The sequence below is a fragment of the Lipophrys pholis genome (assembly GCF_963383615.2).
Source record: "Lipophrys pholis genome assembly, chromosome: 1".
Lineage (NCBI taxonomy): Eukaryota > Metazoa > Chordata > Actinopteri > Blenniiformes > Blenniidae > Lipophrys > Lipophrys pholis.
The window spans coordinates 36,270,594-36,289,371 of record NC_137635.1 but is presented as its reverse complement, the minus strand read 5'-3'; the positions used below and the strand labels follow the sequence as shown (position 1 = coordinate 36,289,371).

General features: G+C 40.0%; 3 protein-coding genes across 7 annotated transcripts; all 3 read right to left on the bottom strand.

Moving 5' to 3' along the window:
• Positions 1-113: 113 nt before the first annotated feature.
• On the bottom strand, positions 114-2,366 carry atpsckmt (fATP synthase c subunit lysine N-methyltransferase). 2 transcript variants are annotated; one of them, XM_080484085.1, is made up of 4 exons: positions 2,008-2,366; positions 1,574-1,711; positions 1,420-1,470; positions 114-1,195 (listed from the first exon to the last, which is right to left on the bottom strand). In XM_080484085.1, the coding sequence occupies exons 1-4, from the start codon at positions 2,281-2,283 to the stop codon at positions 974-976; spliced, it is 687 nt and encodes a 228-aa protein (XP_080340211.1). In that variant the 5' UTR covers positions 2,284-2,366; the 3' UTR covers positions 114-973. The 2 variants fall into 2 exon arrangements, with proteins under 2 accessions (XP_080340211.1, XP_080340212.1); XM_080484086.1 differs by lacking the exon at positions 1,420-1,470 and having other exon boundaries at positions 392-1,195.
• Positions 2,367-3,668: 1,302 nt separating this feature from the next.
• Positions 3,669-12,284, bottom strand: LOC308122307 (neuropilin and tolloid-like protein 1). 3 transcript variants are annotated; one of them, XM_080484059.1, is made up of 10 exons: positions 12,083-12,284; positions 11,896-11,961; positions 11,336-11,494; positions 11,009-11,257; positions 7,643-7,684; positions 7,412-7,539; positions 6,996-7,224; positions 6,194-6,307; positions 5,954-6,098; positions 3,669-5,256 (listed from the first exon to the last, which is right to left on the bottom strand). In XM_080484059.1, the coding sequence occupies exons 1-10, from the start codon at positions 12,159-12,161 to the stop codon at positions 4,713-4,715; spliced, it is 1,755 nt and encodes a 584-aa protein (XP_080340185.1). In that variant the 5' UTR covers positions 12,162-12,284; the 3' UTR covers positions 3,669-4,712. The 3 variants fall into 3 exon arrangements, with proteins under 3 accessions (XP_080340185.1, XP_080340184.1, XP_080340186.1); XM_080484058.1 differs by having other exon boundaries at positions 3,675-5,256; positions 11,336-11,470; positions 12,083-12,260; XM_080484060.1 differs by lacking the exon at positions 11,896-11,961 and having other exon boundaries at positions 3,675-5,256; positions 11,336-11,470; positions 12,083-12,260.
• A 1,754-nt stretch (positions 12,285-14,038) lies between these two features.
• LOC308116236 (uncharacterized protein) lies at positions 14,039-15,737 on the bottom strand. 2 transcript variants are annotated; one of them, XM_080474297.1, is made up of 2 exons: positions 14,872-15,737; positions 14,039-14,637 (listed from the first exon to the last, which is right to left on the bottom strand). In XM_080474297.1, the coding sequence occupies exons 1-2, from the start codon at positions 15,187-15,189 to the stop codon at positions 14,230-14,232; spliced, it is 726 nt and encodes a 241-aa protein (XP_080330423.1). In that variant the 5' UTR covers positions 15,190-15,737; the 3' UTR covers positions 14,039-14,229. The 2 variants fall into 2 exon arrangements, with proteins under 2 accessions (XP_080330423.1, XP_080330424.1); XM_080474298.1 differs by having other exon boundaries at positions 14,039-14,631.
• Positions 15,738-18,778: the final 3,041 nt, after the last annotated feature.

The window sequence follows — 18,778 nt, the reverse complement described above, 5'->3', positions numbered from 1 at the left end:
ATATATATATATATATATATATATATATAATATATATACACACAGACCAGACTGTACAGTGAGGGTAACAATGAAAGCCACAAACAGTCTGGAGGACTGTAAACACGCAACTTGTCAGAGTACACTTATTCATATATTCATTTATTAATTGCACTCTTATTAGTTCCCAGAGAAGAAATTTCTTCACAGAATTGACCCATCGGTAGGCAGCCACTAATACGGCACTCAGAGTGAGCTGATGGGTTCAAGAGTCATGCTCAAGGCCCCACCGTGCAAGATTTTGGACTGTGGTAGGACAGAGTGGGTTAGGTTTGGAAGATAGATGATTGTCATTTTGTTTGGCTAAAAGAGTACTCCCTTTATGTCGTAAAAATACTTCACTAAACCTGTTGTGACCACACTCTTGTTTTATTTGTAAAGTAGGCCACCATCAGTTTTGAAGTGAAATCAGAACACACAAACTACTAGTGGAGAGTCATTTGTTACAATCTATTCATCTCACAAGCTGTTGAAATATGTTGTAGCTTAATTTGAATTATTGGATATTGACGTTTCCATATGTTCACATCTCAGTCATCCTAATAGGGAGGAAAGACAAATCATCTCTCTATAATCAAGTAATAACCTCCACAGAACATTCAGACATTACAAAAAAATACATTGCAATTCTATTTAAATAGGCGACATAACTTGTTAAAATCCAACACTGCAAATATGAACATCTCTTGGGTCGTTCAGTCTACTTTACATGAATGTTTGTTACAAACCCAGGTACGAATATAGCAAGCTGACTTTAACATGACGATGCGAGTCTCACAGCCATTGTTCAGTTTCTTACTCTTCAGTTCCTCGGAGTTCATACTGATGAATGTCTTCGGTAAAGCTCTTTCAAAATATACATCAGCTCTTTCCCATCATTTCATGGCAATTTCAAAATCAAAGCATTATGCATTCCAGATATGAATGTTTGCAATCATGAGTGTGAATCTTGTGTGTCCTTTTGTTCCGCTGTCGTTTTCGTCGCCGTTCCATGTCGCAAGTGTGATTTAAATGTGTTGGCATCATACACCCAAACAGTGTCTATGCCCTCCCCTGCAGTATGTTCAGGCACCCAGGTAGGGAAAGGGAAGCGACAGGCCACCACTTTTGCTGTGCTCGCCAACTCGTTGGCCAGCTTGAGCTCCAGCTGGTCCATCTGCAAAGACAGATTAGATTGTGACTAATGCACCACAATAAAATATGCCAAACAAATCACAATTAAAGCGAGAAACTCCAACTTAAGAATGTCATTGATTGTTATACTGTTTTTAAAAAGCTACAAAATAACTGACTTTAATGTTTTCTGTGTTTTTATTTGTGGCTGTACAGTATGCATAAAAACACAACAATGCTGATAAAACTGAAAATAACTGCACTCACCATTTGTGGGACTCCAAAAATTACCACATTGGAGTACTGAGCAAAACTGACCTATACAGCAATGAAATATCGTTATTGACTGAATAAAAAGTCCAAATCGAGGTTGTTGACATTCTTTTGTCAGAATAAACTGTTTTCAACCCTGATCAGGTACCTTCCATAAGTCAGAGATGTGGAAAGAGGTGGAACGGTGCACTCCTTCTCTCCAGGCCTTGTAGCGAGAATACCACACCAACCAGGGGTTCAGCTCAAATCCAGAGGCCACAAATCCACGCTTGGCGGCTGCAATCACCTGCAAGGAAGAAACAATAACAATGGAATGTATCACAGCGCCTAATTATTTTTTGACTGTCCTGTTGAATTTTCTCCGTTTTTAATAATTTATACATTAAAAAAAAAAAGAATAGTATTGCAGAAATTGTAGTCTTCAACCCTACACTCTAGATAAGATGTAAAACAGACACACCAGCACATAGTTAAGTGTTAAACGTTGAAGAACCCTGTTGAACACTTTGTTTACTGTTGCATTATCAGTGAAGCAACATGTGTCGTTAGGTCCAAACATCAAGAGATGTGAAAAGCACTTACTATCCTCCCATCTCCACTTCCAATGTCCACCAGGGTCCCTGCTCGTGGCCGCAGCACGCTGAGCACGTTCTCCACCTGAGCCGTGGTGGCTGGGACAAACGGGAGGCAGATCTTCCTGAGAGCCGGGGTAACGAACGGAGCTGTCACCGCATACAAGGCGACCAGGGACCCTCCAACCACCCCCGTTATGACGAGGCCGAGACGATTTCGGCTCTTTCGCTCGGTGACAGCCCCTTTATTCTGCCCCGAGTCCAGGAAAAACGTCTCCTGTGACATATCGAGTGCTGCCCTTTAAATGTTGACAGTGCGAGTGACAGCTAGGAGGTAGCGGCTATCGAAGGTCAATAATAGTCGAGCAAACCACGGATTTCAGATTATTCTCAGACGCAAGCGGGAAAACTACAGTTAAACAAACATCTTCTGACAGAGAACTTGTTGTCTTTCTATTTTCATTCATGCCGTCTAAAATATCACCTGTCCATCGCTGTTATCATCCCGGGTGGACACAACGGTAGCTGAACAAAGGTTCCTCTCGTCCCTTCTTCTGTCCATCATCGTTTTAAAAAAGTTTGGACTTCTGCCACGGTATTTGTAAAACCCACATTTCAGCCATGATTTATCCAGAAAATACTTAAACTTAGTTATTTCCAAATCCTGATCGTGGAGACCAGCCAGATGTGACCTTGAATGGACTTTTAATCAGGCTTTTGTATGGATGCCAGGAGCCTGATTAATTATATCATAGACTTTCCATCTCTATAAATCAATATTAAAAACACACAAAAAGTACAACACATAAAATTCCGTACATGTATATTTAACCCTGTATGTTGGACACATTGTCAAACTGAATGGGGTGCTTACCAGTTAGCAGTCAAGAAAACTGCTTTATCTTCGATTGAATTTTAAATAAGTAAACAAGATAAGTGATTTAAGACTTCAGTTGTTTTCAGGAGTAGAAAAAAAAACGTGGAAAAAGCAGGGCCCTAGAATTTGAGGGCCTCAAAGAAATTATGAGGACCTTTTGGCCAATAGCAATTATCCCTCACACACATACAGCAACACATTAGGGTTACTTTACCACTTAAAAATATGAAGTAACCAACGGAAGGTGCTTTAATCTGTTTGAGTTAATCAGCCATGAATTAAATTATATTTTGTCCACTGCACAGCTCCCGCAACAGCAATGTAATTTGCAGAAGTGATGGCATTAACAAGAGATTTAGGCTAAATACTCGTCTGCACCTGGAAAAAAATAAATCTGTCTAAAAAGGATGCAGTAAACACACTTTTGTTGTGTTCTTTTTGTATGTTTTTCAGACGAACCATTTAAAAAAACTTCAAGTTTCTAGGGTTTTGAGTTCCCATGTTTGCTCTGGATTCTGTGACTGTTTTTGTAACCGTCTTTTCATCTTAACTGGTGTCCGCTCTGAAAGCTGAGTCGGGTCTCATTTTGTTGTGTTCAGGGCTACTCGATGTGCAGAAAGCTATGTCATGAGCAGAATTGTGGCACATTTGTTCTTAAAAGTGCAACTTGAGACGAAGCACACACTGGACTTCTATCCACATATACAGCATTGTTGGGCCATCTTGTTTTCTCTTGTACTTTTGCTCCTGTGTTCCTATGTAGAGTAGCCTAAAGACCAAAGAGACTGAAGTATGCAGCATGAGATGTAAAATGGCTTTAATCAGGTTACCACACCAATACTAACCCAATCTGGTGATGTGTTCACTGACAGACTGAATTAGCCTTAAAGGAAACATAGAAGGAGGAAAGCGTGATACATAGGGAGTGCAGATGTAAATTTAGATCTTTAGGATGTTTCCACACACATTCATCTGCTTATTTTATCCTGCATTAACTGTCATATTGTGGTCAAGACGCACAAGGGAGACTTTATCGTCATCTCCCAGTTTGAAGACAATGCCGGCTTCAGTACTAACTCCCTTTATCTGACTCGATTGTTCAGCCAGTAGTCCGAATAATATTGTAAATCACCATTCATGGTAAAATGCTAGAAAACCTGTGTCCTGGTTATTACCTGAAAGCATAAATACATAAGGGTAAATACGGACCAACCCACAATAGAAAGAGAAGAAACTTTTTAATTACAGCAATTGATGACCAAATCTGTTGTGAATTATCTACATTTAAATATCCATGCACAGTAAAATAACATTTACCTTAATGACTTTAATTATCTGCATTTGGGTTGCATGACTGTTCTTGATTATCATTGTAGTCTTCTATTATCCTTAAAATATTTCAAATGTGCGATCTTATATCATAAATATTTTTACACTGCTGTGAAATGTCAAACTAAACAAAGAGCAAAAAAAAAAAAAAGACAAACAAAGGGATCTGGTATTAAAAAGTATGGGTAGCTTTGTCTCAGTTCATGTGCATTTAAATCCTTTTTGATTAATCCCTGTCAAATATTACAGTTTAAGTCCTTGTTGCTGCGGTACAAGCTGGAATGTTTGTAGTGCAGTATTCAGAAATGGCCCCTGACCTCTTTGACTGTGGGGAATTAACATTAAAACAGTACATGTAGGAGTTAAAGCAAGAGTTTCTGTGATCATCGTTCACATCGTCAGACACTGTCAGTTAAATACTTTATTGCTTTATTCCTCCAACACTTGACATGTGGGTCCATTTGGGTAAAGATTAGTTGACCTCTTTTTCTTTTCAATTCACACATAGATTAGAAGTCATTGGACAACGTTCGATGGACAGCGTGATCCAGCCCCGACATGCCATGGTGCATCTGATGATGGTACATGTGGTGGTGGCTGGTGGTGGGGCCATCATCCAACATCAAGTCATCATCATCATCCTCCTCCCTCCTGTACCCCTCTGCCCCGTCCTGTGAGTAGCTGTGCTTCATCACCACGATGTTCCGTCGACCAGTTGGTGTGGTGTGGTGAGAGAGGCGTGGTGACTGCTGGCTCATCATCATTGGCGGCAACGGAGGCGCAAGTGCGGCACCGTCGGGCGCAATGGTGGCATCCCGCATGCTCAGGTTGCTGCGGCTGCCGTGCACACTGCCATGCACGCTCCCCTGCCGAGACCCACAGTGGTGGTCTCGAATGCATTTGCTTTCAGCACGCCGGAGCTTGTGGAACTTATCGAAGTCGTCAGCCAGCGCGGGATCAGTGAGGTCGCCAGACGGGGTGCGGCGGAGAGTGCAGAGCTCGTAGTGAGGAGGCTCAAACCCCGGGTGGAGAAGGGCAGGGTCAAAGTCGTCTCTGTGGAAACAAAGGAGGGGAAGAGGTCCCTGATTGAAACTATTGCGGTGAAAGTACAGAGATGTTTTGGTGTCAAGAGAAAAATGTGTTTTAAAAATTAGGAGTATTAATAAATTGTATGACTTTAAGAAGCCCATGCAAATTCTCCCAACGTTTTTGTTTTGCATTTTTCTACATTTGATTCAAGATGTAACAAATTATTGCAATTTTGAACAAATAATCAAAACTTTCCGTTGCACTTCTAAAATTTCTAATACATCCTCAGGGTATTGGTATTCAAAGTAGGACTGGTACAAAGGTTTGTTAGATTCTAAAAAAGACTCCTTTCAACTCATTATGTAACTGAAATAACATTCAATCTGTGATATCTTTGTTGCTCATTCAGCCGCTTGCCGTGAAATTATATAATGCTTTATCATTTAACTATTATCATACAAATATAATAGAAACATGCATTTACTGCTTTGTAAGTGATTTAATTTGTATCAGAAGTTAAAGTTAAGCCTTTGTCCGCTCTAATTTGGGGTTTCAACATTACGCGGCTGTACTTAAAATTACCAGTTGGACTGAAAAATATTCATCCGGAGTTCAAATTCATGTTGAACATGAAAAAGATAAACACATATATTGCAGCTTTGTATCTTGCTGTGAATCTTGCTAATAGAATTGAAACTTTATGCAGTGACTAAAAACTCACCTGCGAATGATGTATTTCTTGCGAGGCTGTTTGACCTGGATGATGACAGAGATGACGAGCAGGATGACAACCAGACCGCATGTTACCCCAATGATGGTGAGATTAGTGTGGTCCAGGGTATCCAGGATGCTCGCTTTTCTCTTCTCTAGTTAAATAGGCAAGAAGGGAGAGAAATAATCCACTCTTGTTCAGATGAACGGCTGCCGGCAGCAGTTTTTTCAAGGCTGTGTGTTGGTATACCTTTGCAGTGATTCTCATCCCATGGGTAAACACAGTTCTGAATACCATTGCAGACCAGAGTGTTGTTGATGCACATGTTGCTATGGCAGAAGAAAGTGTCTCCCTCACATGGAGCTGCAAGAAAAGACAACAAGTACACACAGTGTACTAAACTGTAAAGCTGCATCCAACAGCTGTCAGTTAAACAATACTAATTGTTTGCTGTCTTCAAAACAAACTTATCACCTGCGGAAAAATCATGGCAGATACTAAACGAGGGTCTCATTCTAGTTCAAAAGGTCACATCCAGCCCAGATTGATTTAAAATGAGTAAAAATATAACTTAATATCCCAAAGAGAATAACATCTCCATAATCTCACAAAATATTTGAAACATTCCAAATGGTATGAAATGTTGAAAAGACAATGAATTTGTCCAAGACTGACTGTTCCAGAAAATGCACTGCAAAAAAAGAATAATAATTATATCTCAAAGATTTGGTAATCCTCTGACAACTGTCATTGTTATAGCAGATGAGTGCCCAATCAGAAAGATTTTGGACAAATTTGACCCGTTTATGATGCAAGCAAGTGACACTACAATGTCCCATTGAACATATCAGGTTCAAAGTACAAAGAAGGCGGCTTTCAGGGGATCAATTCAAATTCTGGATTGTCAATGCCGACAAATTCCACAATAAGTCTTGCGTTGTATTTATTTTCACCTGACTAAATGTCTGTAAAACACAGTGAACTGCCCCACAAAAAGAAGGTATCACTATTTCTTTTTTTTTAACTACTTCCTATAGATGAATTGACTCACGTTCATGGAAAGTTGTGAAGAGAATCTTGAATCTGCTCTTCCTGCTCCCCTCGTCTGCCCACAGCCTCACAACACCCAGAGAGGACACCAGCATGACGTCGTTGGCCACCGTCGAGCAGAACTTATTCTTCAGGTGCTCCACTGAACTGCTGCCGTCGTAGATGGCAACAAAGTTACGCTTGCACTCATTTGAGTTGTGCATCTCGTACTCCAGGAAGCGCATGTAGATCTGTGTGTGTGTGTGTGTGGGGGGGGTGAGAAGAACAATTTGATTTATAGAGCGTTCCTGATAAATCATTGACATCGTGCTCTATTTGTTCTATTATAATATTTTTCATGCATGGTGTAAACATTATAATAATATGTGGGTTTTTTTAGAGAATTATAACAATAATTATATTACAATGTGTACAGACCCGAGCTCTTGGTGGCGCTCTGATGTACCACCTGCAGTCCACAGCTTCAGTGTACTGTGCCCGGCTCTCCTTCGCTATCTGCAGTGATTCTACAAAGCCTTCAGATCCGCCCATCTCAAACTCACAAACTGCAAAAGCAAAGCAGTTTGATACGACACTTGAAATAACCATCAAGAGTGCTTGGTGTGGTATTCTGAATATCATGCAATGTTCGTTTAGCAGAGTACTTACATGGAAGAGCTGGCAGGTCCCCAAGCTCTTTAAATTCAGGATCTAAATGCGGGACGGAACAACATGAGTTACATTTCAAGAGCAAAACCTGATTAGTTGTTGCAGATGGGTGTCTTTTATACATTTTCACGTACACCTGCTAATGCAAAATAGCAGCAAATAAATACAAATACGTGTTCATAGCAATGGTATGTTTGCAATTATTCTGTAGTGAGCTGTGTGCTTGCAATATTCACTGCAGACTACAGACAGAAGGGATAAAAACCAAATCTCTGACCTCTCTCGACTTTTTGGGTTAAGTACAAAGAAACCAAAATAACACAGAATAGAAATAACAATATTAAAGACATATTGCAAAGCAAAATAACAAGACAGCTGGCCAAAGCTTGCATAATCTGTATACCCGTGCATTTCTCCTTGCCCTATTTCTACCCCCTTGCAATAGCGATGCCCTTCGTTGCAAAAGAGAAACAGAAGGGAACAAATATTGTGTTCTAAACCTTTGTGCTGATGAATCTGCTTGATAGGTGGATTATAAATCCTGATGTACCAGCTTAGTTCAAGACAGATTAGATTCCAGCAGCAGTCCCAACCTGGTCATAGGAATAGTAGGCCACCTCTCTTTTCCTTAGGCTTCCTCTTGGAGACACACATTTTAACGTTAATGAAAGTCAACGCTTTCGACATTACTGTCACTATTGCTGACAGAGATGAACGAGCACACAAAATTAAATTAAGTTTGATTTTTTTTTTTTTTTAAAGAAGTAGATGCAATAAATAAAGCAAACGAGTTAGGTCAAAGTTGAATGGTGTGACGTGAGCTCAGCTATGTCATATGGTACAACGACAGAAAGTAACAGGACATTGGGGGTTGGAGGTCACAGGAAGTTCACTTCTGCAGTGAGCCAGGACGTGCCGGCGACTGGTGCGAGGAATGAGACGGAGGATATTGGATGATCAGCTGTCAGGAAGATTGTCATCACCATTGTGATGCAGCCGATAGCGGACGTAACAAACGATGTGGAGGTGATGAATTTGTCACGGCTCAAATCAACAAAGACTCCTATTAATCCTTTCATGTCCCTGTGTAGGTTTTGTGGCGACGCATCCCAAGGAGCTTTACACCGATTACAAGCAATAAAAACATACAGGCGAGATGAGTTGAGCTATAGGGTCATTTAGGTAAATCCTTTGATACTGTTTTGTTTAAAAATGTGCGGCACATGAAAAAACGTGGCTTTAAAGACAGAGAATGTCTATACCCAAGATAGATTGATAGACCGATTGAACAATTTGAAAGGGGTTTTGTGGTTTAGATGCCATTTGGACATCATCATTAAGGAAGTTAATTATGCTATTTACTTTAGCACAAGGGGTGGGAGTAAATAAGTTTTACTTCTTCTCACTCCTTTTCGAATACTCATCTGACGATGTTTTTCTTGATTTATTTTTATATTATTATTACTGTTATTCATTTATTTATTTATTTGAGAGGAAAACTTTGTTGTTGTTTTTCTTTTTTTTTCCTTCTTTTTTTTTGTTTTCGTACCTTGATATTCGAAATAAACATTTCAAACAAAAAAAAAAAATCATTCTTAGGATAAAATACACTGTATAGCTGAGAAGACTACATCACCAAGTATTGTGTGGATTTCTAATAACATATTTTGGGCTATAAGGTCTGTTGTTTCATACGACCGTATTGTTTTTATACTAAAAACAAAAATCTGCAATTACTGAAAAATATCCACCTGCAAAAATCAATCTGCAAATCAACAACATGTCGTTGTGTAAGTAAAACTTCTTTAATCACCCTGTGGTTGACAAGAGTAGACAAAGCTGATGTCAGCGTTATCAAGTATTCCCAAGCACAAACCTGTGCACACACAGGGAGAACAGGCAATTCTCACACAGAAATGTCCCCTGAACCAACCTGGACTCACAACAACAGTTTACTGTCGCACCAATGCTGAGTTTTAATATGGGAAAAACAAACATCTAAATTGAGCATACAGTATTATAAGCCAACTAAGATACAATTTAAATAGCAGGATTTTCCTGAAAGTAAAACCTTTGCTTGTGTTTGAGAGTGGCTTGAACAACAACAAAAAAAAGTCACTGGGAAACATCTTTATTATCCTTCTTTCTATAATGTGCACTTTTGAATTTAAGTGTTGGTCAGTATACTGTGTGCCAGAGGGCAAATATATTCTCTTCTGCTCCCCCTGATGGGAATTAGACAGGGGATTAACATTTGGAATTAAGAGCTCATTACTTTTAATACAAACACACAACCTGCTCTTATCCGCCAATAGTCATTTTAAAGAGCAAGAGTTGATCGCAGACACATATTTAAAGAAAAAGTGCTTGCTCAAAGACCTTTTCTTAAAATAGAAATTCTTAGGTTTGCTTCTGAATTCCCTAGAACTGGGAGGGAAATGGTTGTTTGTCAAAACAATGTCACCCTGCTGGCACTTTGGTAATTTGCATGTGGGGAAATTCCAAGTCGTAAACTGTAGCAATCCCTTGAGGGGAAACACAATACAAAGACTCAATCATGTTAAGAAAGGGGGGGGGGGGTGTAGATGGACAGCGGGTTGCAGATTAATCTTTGCCCCCTGTCTGTGTAGGTGGCCTATAAAATCAGCAGTTAATAAAGCCTCTGCCTCAGACTCCCTTAAGCTGCTACTGCGGCTCATCACTGACAAGCTGTATTCCCCTGAAGACAAGTTTTCATTAACTCTCGTGTGAGACTGAGGAATCAAGAGCCTTCTGTGGTTATGTGTGTGTGTGCGTGCGTGCGTGCATACGTGTGTGTTTTCTCCCCTGCTCCTCCTGTCCAATGCAGCTGCTGTGTCTGCTACAAATGGAAATGAAAATATATTCCCAGCAGCATGTATAAAGTTCCAGACCTAAAATGACAATGTAGTCCTATATGTACTCCTTTCCCGCATCACTTAGTCCGAATCATGTTGGCTTTTAATTTGACTGAGTCCCACATTCTTTAACACTAGTTTAAGAAATAAAAAGTTTCTCTCATCTTAAAACATCCTATCTTGAGTGTATATATGTCTGACAGTGATAACACGAGCCACTACTGTGTCTTTGTGCTTTTCTATTTGACAAGGAAAAAAAATCTGAAATAAAGGTTGAAAAGATTGGAGTTGTTCCAGGGCGACAACATTAAATTCAAAGCAAGGATGTCGATTTGTAGAAAGCACAACATATTAAAGTTACTGAATATGAACATGCTTGTGGTGGAATTTTCCACTTTTTGGGGGGAGAAAATGTGATTTCTCTTGACCTGGAAACTTAATCGTAGCAAGCCAGTCAGAATTTACCCATGAAGCAGTTTCCTCAACGCACCTTGTGTGAAGTTGTATCGGGCAGAGAAACCAATGGCCTCCAATTCTCCATCAGCCACGAACTTGATGTACAGGTACCTCCCGGTGGAGCGGACGTATGCAGGGCTTTCCTGCCCACAGTAGCGACCAATGATGGGTGAGAAACCGAACGGTCCGTCACGGACTTCAATGTGGTCAAACTTGCATTCCCAGGATGGCTCAATGGAGTACTTGTCATCAAAGAACAGGTCAATGCACTGCCGTGGAGAAGCTGGAGCAGGAGCAGGGGTTTGACTATCAGTTTCGAGAATGTGAATACTTTTAGGGTAGATGAAAACAAGAGCCTCACCTTCTATAATGTATATGCATTCCCTCTCAGGGGGGTACTTCTCAGGGTAATTGGGTGAGGTGAAGCACCCCCCCTCAGGTTCCTTTATCCAAGTCCCACACTGGCCAGCGGGTGTCACGCCTGAGTTATTCTTCACTGGAAACAGTGCAGTATGTTTCTCTGTTAATGAATTTAAAGTAAAAACTCACTGTTCGATAAATTATTTAGTTATTTATTGTGATGGATGACTGACACTTTCAGGTATGTCAGATTTTAAATTGCCTTCATTTTATACCAGACGATGTTCATGCACATGTTTCTTCGGGTCACCCTTATTTGTTGTCTATTTTAGGAAATGATCTTTTGATATGGTGTACTGAAAAAGCCATGCGGCAAAGTAATGAAGCAATCTCTCCATCCATCTATCCATCATCTATACCACATTATCCATTTTATTATCATGGGGGGCTGGAACCAGTGGGTTAAGGCAGAATACACTCAGGACAGGTGCAAATAAATAGTAATAATAATAATAATAATGACAGTGATCACAAATAAGAAGTCAGAATGTGAAATAGTACCTTGAGTTTTTGTTTTAGTAGATGTGGCATGGGAGAGGTGACGTGAGATGAGGCAAGCGGCTAGAGCTGAGAGTACACAAGACAAACAAGATCTTAAAGGTTGTGTCACTTATCAGAACTCTTCCTCGAATTATGTTAAGATGAAAAAAATACAAATCGAAATATGGGATCAATGTGATGAACTCACCTATGAGCAGCAGATGTTTGTGCACCATTTTCTGTTCTCTAAGGATGATTAGCTGTGAACAAGGCAGTTCTTCATTCATTCAAAAAAGCTGTTCAGCTCATCAAGTCCTCATAAAATACATGAAACCCCACAGCAGAAACTTCAGCATGTCCATCCCTCACTGTCTGTCTCTTCTGATAAGGATTACTCCCTTCTCCGGCACAAACCTTCACAATTTTTGCTCCACCTTTAGGCTGCATTAATCCTCTCAGGGGATATACCCTATATACAGTCATTCACAACGCTGCCCCCACTGCAAAAAAGGGTGTGTGTGAGTTTGTGCATTCAATTTGAAATTTACCTATTTTGTTGTTCTGGATTTGAATTGATATTATTTGATTGATTGATTTCACAATTAAGCTGTTGTACTCCTGGAGCTTATTACAGAATAACTTCTGCCTCTCCGTCAATACATTACCTGGTTCAGTTTGCTGCAGTTAACAAAATGAATTAATAAAGCACAGAGCTTTATAAATACATGGCAGTCACACCTCTCTGTCTCCACTCTCATTCTTCTGGGTTTATTAGCAATGTGGGGTACCAACTGGTTGGAAAAACGTGAGGGTTTGATAAACAAATTCTGAATATTTTTCGGGTTTTTTTGTCTGACAACTGAAACTCTTTTCCTGTTGTATATTGACAATGATTGTCATTAATCTCTGGTGATCCTGCTATGGCCAAGGCAATGCAGCTGTAATTATGATAGTACACTGCTCACTGTTTCGTTTACTTGTACGAATTTGTATTAGTCTGTTTTTGTTTTCTTTTTGTTTTTTTAAAAACGATTTTTCATAAGAGTTGTTCTACAAAAAACGCAGAATCTCAAGTTTTGTTGAAATCAATGCAACTAAAAAAGATTTATCTTAATGGTGTCAAGATCATGAAGTGATGACCAAGGTTGCTGAAAGTCTCTGTAGTATCCACGAGGGGGCAGCACATACAAGTAAAAGTTCAATACGATGAACCAAAAACAAATGCAGTTTCCTAAATTACAGTTAAATCAACAAAGACTATATAGGAAAAAATATATATATAGAGAGAGAGGGCGAGAGGGAGAGAGACCTGCACACAACCCCTGCTATCATTTTCAGAATCTCCATTGTAAAGCATAAAGATGCTCGTGGATTACATTTATTGGGTATTATATTGTTTTTGGCAAACCATTTTAAGGTAAGACCAGTTTCTTTACGTAGCAGCTTTCAGGAATATCGGAATAGAGGGGATACCCTTTTCCAGGAGAACTACATTTTTTAAGAGGAATTCTGATCAGGAGGAATAAATTGAGGGTGAAACGCATATTTTGATGGGTTTTTTTTAACTGAATGTGTTATGAGTATAAGATGTGTTCTGTTTATAAAAAATACATTTCAAGCCTCTCACTAGCACAGGAACAGTTACATATTCTGGTTAAGACACTTGGAGGTGCTCTTTCAGGGGGGTCCTTAACTTTGAACTTGCCCTATATGCTGGCTGCAGTGTGTGTGCGGGTGAAGGAATTTCCCTCGGAGATTAAAAAAAAGTATTTCTGGCACACTGCAACCTCATGAGGCCCTTTACAGGTGTGTTAAATACATAATAAACACATATTACCATGTATTTAAAATTTTTGTGATAACCCTCATTGCTATGCAACAATGTTTTAACCAATGGCTTTTTTAGGGGGGTTTGTCATGGAGTGAATCTAACTAGAGACAAGCAGGTCAACTGCCGCCACTCCAATACCGGGCGATTTCTTTGACATCATTGCAGCAAGGTGGAGATTTCATTGAAGACCAGCTTCAGCCAGTGGAAGGGACGAAGGCTTGTGTGGTCCTATTTTGCCAACACCGATAAGGCGAGAGTTGCTGCGTACCACACTGGTTTGCCGACTGCTGGGCTCGTCCAGGGGACTCGTTATAAACAAACATCCAACTGTTTCCAAACAAACTGTTTTATTTTCTTGTGCAATGAGGTAGCAAACAAAGTGCAAAATTAGAAAATGAGATACATTTAAAAAGATAAAATGTAACTCAACTGTGCCATATATTCCGTGAGAAAATAAATTATTCACAACCATTAACTGTATACATATTAAACTTGTTCATGTGCCACAGACAGTGTCTGCAAATTCACGTTTGCTTCAGCCTGTGTTCGTACAATGTGGTGAACACTGTATACATGACATCGGCCCTCTTGTCCTCTGGTACCCGCCGTAGCATGTCCCCAACCGTCTGCCCAAATCTTGAACACTCGTCGCTCTCCGGCATCAGCTTCTGTTGAAGCTCCAGTCGACGTTCTTCAAGCTGCGTCATCTGTCGACTCAACATGTCATCCTCGGCATTGCGCTTCCGTTTGCGAGCAGAGAATCTTGACAGACGAGATTGCGCTGGCATGGATGGAGCAGTTGAGGAAGGGGACAGTGGCTGTGTTGACAAACTGAGTATTCCTGGAGTGGGTGTGGAGGGAGAAGGGGGCTCTGAAGTGGATGGAGACTGTAGATCTGAGTCCAAGGTGCAGTGTGACGTCCTCTTCTGTTGCTAAGGAAAAGCAGAAAGTTGATTTTTGTCCATGCAAAAGAATTACAAGCATTAATGAACCTAAAAAGAAAAGAATATCGTATTTTCTTACCACAAACTCAAAATATAATGCATTACCATTTTAGACTATATGCCATGTGTGTCGTCAGATATTGATCTCGCATTTTGTTTGCACCGTGCCACGTGTGTTTACAAACATTGTTAGCTTGCTCGTTCAGCCAAACAGATACGTACCTTAGATTTAAACGTCGACTCGTTCTCCCGATGTTTCACATGCGGTTCCAGCCAGGACATGTTTGCATAGAACGCCGGGGCCCTTCTTTCATCAGGATCATCGCTCCTACATGCCATTTTCCTGCGACGGCGAACGTATTTGTCCCGCAGGTTCTTCCACCGTTTCATACACTCGGTCGCATCCACACCGATGTTATGTGCGATCTCCCTCCACGAGTTGTAGGATATTTTGCTGTCTTTATAATCCTTGCAGGATGAATTGTAGAGATGTTCGTACTTCCTGACTTCTGTGATGAGACGCTCCTCAATTTGCTCCATTTCAGTAAATAGTAAACAACTCCAGAGACTGAAAAATGGCAATAAACTCCAGAAAAGCAGTGCCGGAAATGACGTAGGAGAGCGGCACGATCACAACCGCTGCATGCGATCTGTGCGTTACTATAAACAGGCCTTAAATATGTTGAAAGACTTACGGTTAACAACCTCGAAAAACCAATGTGTTTAGCAAACAATGTGTTAATTCAAGCACAAGAGTCTCTTCTGTATGAACTCTTCTGGTTGTCACTGACATCCAGAATCATCCGCGTTGGTGAAGTCCGGAGTAAACGCACTCACCGACTGTAAAGCTAAGCTAGGCTAACGGCAGACCGCTGAACGATACTTTCTCGGCGAATTTAATTTACAGAAACAGTCCTTCTAATACAACACAAGGTAGGCAGCGTCCATGGGTCGCGTACTCACGTTATTATATTCCTTTCAACGTATACGGCGTGTTCATATTGATTGGTAACTACGTCTACAATACGCACAGGGCAATGCGTAGCGTGTGCGCAGTGGCCGCGTCGAGGTCGTTCGTGCCTCGGAGTAGTTCACCGCCACAACGCTAGGGGCGTGGAAGGATCGGTCAAAACAGCATGAAACTTGTTGGTAGAGTATTTATTTTCTGGTTGTGCTTTATGACCGCATAATGGGGGTCAGAGTGGGATTTCTACGTACTTCCCCTTGCATTCTGAGCAGCAGAGGCTGTACGGAGGTGGTTAGAGTCATAGATATAATAAAGATTTATTATGTCTATGGTTAGGCCTACAGGTCACCCTGGACCACTTACTATTCAAGCTGATTCAGGTTTATATTGCTCAGAGACCTTTACTGCACATATCCTCTCTCTCCTGCCTCACTCTTAATAGTCGTGTAACATTATGGCCACATCCACACCGAGAAAAACTATCTTTTTTCTCCCCGAGGTTCTCAGAAACAACTTCCGTCCGCCCCTCACTACAGACACGGCTCAACACGAGTTTTTTAGGGCATGTAGTACACTTGCCAAGCCTTTATAGGCGCTGTGACTCACAAACAAAACAGCAAAAAACGCAGAAGAAGACAGACCACATAGAAATTTAGTAGTAGTCTTCCAGATCTTGCTTTGACCTCCACTGTTCCTGTTTACTGCCGCGTCGCAGTCCACTGCTTAGAGGAACCCATGGTGCTGGATTGTTGGGTCAAGGTCAGATGAGTGGGGCAGTTTAAAAACCTTTGGAATTTGCATCATCTGGTCCTTGCTATTGATGACTGAGAACAAGCCCTGACCCTGTTAGGTTAATTCAGGTTTCAGCTTTCCAAAAGGGGGCGCTACAAAGTATTAACTATATTGGGTGTCAAGACTTTTGCAGGAGCCTTTTTTCCTTTTCTGTTATTTTGAAAATGTAAACGATGGAAATAAAACCTAATTATTATTTTTTTGACGTTATGGGAAAGTCTCATCTGTGATTTGGTGCCTTTTGGAGATATTTTCAGCTTTCCTTGGCTTCATTATTCACATTTATACACATTTTGACCCGGGGTGCCCAAACGTTCAATCCCCGCTATATTAAAAAAAAAAAAAAAAACATGTCAAAAACATCCAAATACTGCTGCATGAGTCTTGTTAGAACCCAGTATGTCACAACGACCCAAAATATGACAACGACCTGAATTGCTATAAAATATACTGTAATAAAACTGATGATACTGATGATTGGAGAAATAGATTGCAGATGATAGAGGACAGACGACTATAAATGACTTGGGCAACAGCAATCATACATACATACCATGATCACTAAACCTAACCATGCCTACTGAAGGCGGACTTGAAATGAATGAAAAATTCATTTTGAGTATTTGTTTTAATTATGATATAATTATAATTAATTTTTTCTATAAAAAATTCCGGTAGCTCACAGTACCTATAGATTTGAAAGTATCAGCAGTTTGTGCTTTTCATAGCCCAAATGACTCAACACCGCTATTTAACTGATATGGCAGAGAGTCACTCACTCCTGCACTATCTTACTGTGAAGGCCACACCCTCTCCTGAAAGAGGAGTGAACCTTTGAGTGAGTAAATCAAGATTAAAATGGTTTAGGTGCTTGTGAGTATATTTGATTATATTTGATGTTTCCTTTATGGGTGCTGATGATTTGATATGATTCTCCTTCTTTTATTGGAGTCAACTTCATTTATCCATATTGTTTAGTTTACATTTCTGTTTCTATTTATTGGCTCTTTTTTGTTTTGTAATATATAATATTTGTTTAAAATAAAGTGTTACTAATTGAATCGGGGCCCCGCCCCAGCGTACTACTTCACCCCCTCTATGTATTAGCGACCTTGGGCTGGGGTTACAAATGTGAAAACCATATCATTTCTAAATGTCCTTTATTTTGAAAACCCGAGAGTTTGACTCTGCTCCTAGACAAACCAAATTGAGCAGCATGGTATGTATTACAAGCAATATAATTCATTTGTTTTTTGATATTTTTACACAATAGAGAAGTTTACTTGAACTGCATATTGAGCAACCCATTGAAATTCCCATTGGGAACAGACACAATCGTTAATATAGAGTATTTAAAAAACATAAGGCCTCACACACATGCTTTAATTCACATCTGTTTATACTAATTTACAGTCAAAATTGTACAACAAATTGCAAATGTGTTTACTTTAAGATCACATGAATGATCACAGTTAGAACCATATTATTCCTTTATTGTTTCTAATACCACCACAACAATTTGATGGTAATGAATTTCATTCTCTTTCTTTTATATTTCATTGGGTGATCTGTACAGTGAGCTACTCTGTCCACTTTCCAAGTGAATTGGCCGTTAGGTCGAAATCTTCTCTCTGAGTCATCAGTTCAGCGTTCTCGCCCTTAAAATGAAAGATTTCCCTATAGACAAAATTCATCCAGTCCAGAAATGCAGCGGAATGTAACAATGTTGGTGCGGCTATTGTATCAATCTGACATCGTTCAAAAGCCATTTGGGTGTCATTTGATTTCTGCACTTCAGTCAGATAGATGTTGCTGGCTGCTTCTGGGTGACAGTTAAAATTGAATTCAAATGGTTCAGGGTTTTTTGAAATATGAGCGAAATCAAAGCCCCTTCATCTGCGTTTTCCAGCATGAGCTTTGACACCTTCTGCTTCAGTTGGGTTTCCTTGAACGACTACTTTTTCTTTATTGTTCTTATTTCCTCCAATGTCTTCATCAAGATATGAAGAATTGGTGGCAAGTACAAAATGATTTTGGATATGATGATGAAGGAGTTCCACAACTGCTTCATTGATTCTTGTGATGTCCAGAGAGGGATCTGGTTTCGTTGCATCTCTAAGCTCTTTATCTTTCTGGACCAGCGTCCAGTACCTGAGTGAGATAAACAGAGATAGTGAATGAAATGTTTTTAACAAAAAACTGACAGAATAGTAAACGTATAATGTTGTGATTCCCACCCCTTTTGTAAGACATAAAAGCTGAAACTGTAAAGTTATCTGCTATCTGAATTTTGTTCAAATGGAGGACACGAGCAGTTACTTTCTAACAGTTTTGGACTGAAAACTTGCAACAGAACACAGCCAAGACTGG

Bases quoted from the DNA above. Each gene is read 5' to 3' on its own strand.
- LOC308122307 (XM_080484059.1), bottom strand. From the start codon at position 12,161: ATGAATGAAGAACTGCCTTGTTCACAGCTAATCATCCTTAGAGAACAG. The intron at 11,962-12,082 runs GTGAGTTCATCA...GTGTACTCTCAG, and splicing joins CAAACATCTGCTGCTCATAG to CTCTAGCCGCTTGCCTCATC. The intron at 6,308-6,995 runs GTGAGTCAATTC...CTTTTCTTGCAG, and splicing joins CTTCACAACTTTCCATGAAC to CTCCATGTGAGGGAGACACT.
- LOC308116236 (XM_080474297.1), bottom strand. From the start codon at position 15,189: ATGGAGCAAATTGAGGAGCGTCTCATCACAGAAGTCAGGAAGTACGAA. The intron at 14,638-14,871 runs GTACGTATCTGT...GCTTTTCCTTAG, and splicing joins AGTCGACGTTTAAATCTAAG to CAACAGAAGAGGACGTCACA.
- atpsckmt (XM_080484085.1), bottom strand. From the start codon at position 2,283: ATGTCACAGGAGACGTTTTTCCTGGACTCGGGGCAGAATAAAGGGGCT. The intron at 1,712-2,007 runs GTAAGTGCTTTT...TCTTCCTTGCAG, and splicing joins GAAGTGGAGATGGGAGGATA to GTGATTGCAGCCGCCAAGCG. The intron at 1,196-1,419 runs GTGAGTGCAGTT...CTGTCTTTGCAG, and splicing joins TTTTTGGAGTCCCACAAATG to ATGGACCAGCTGGAGCTCAA.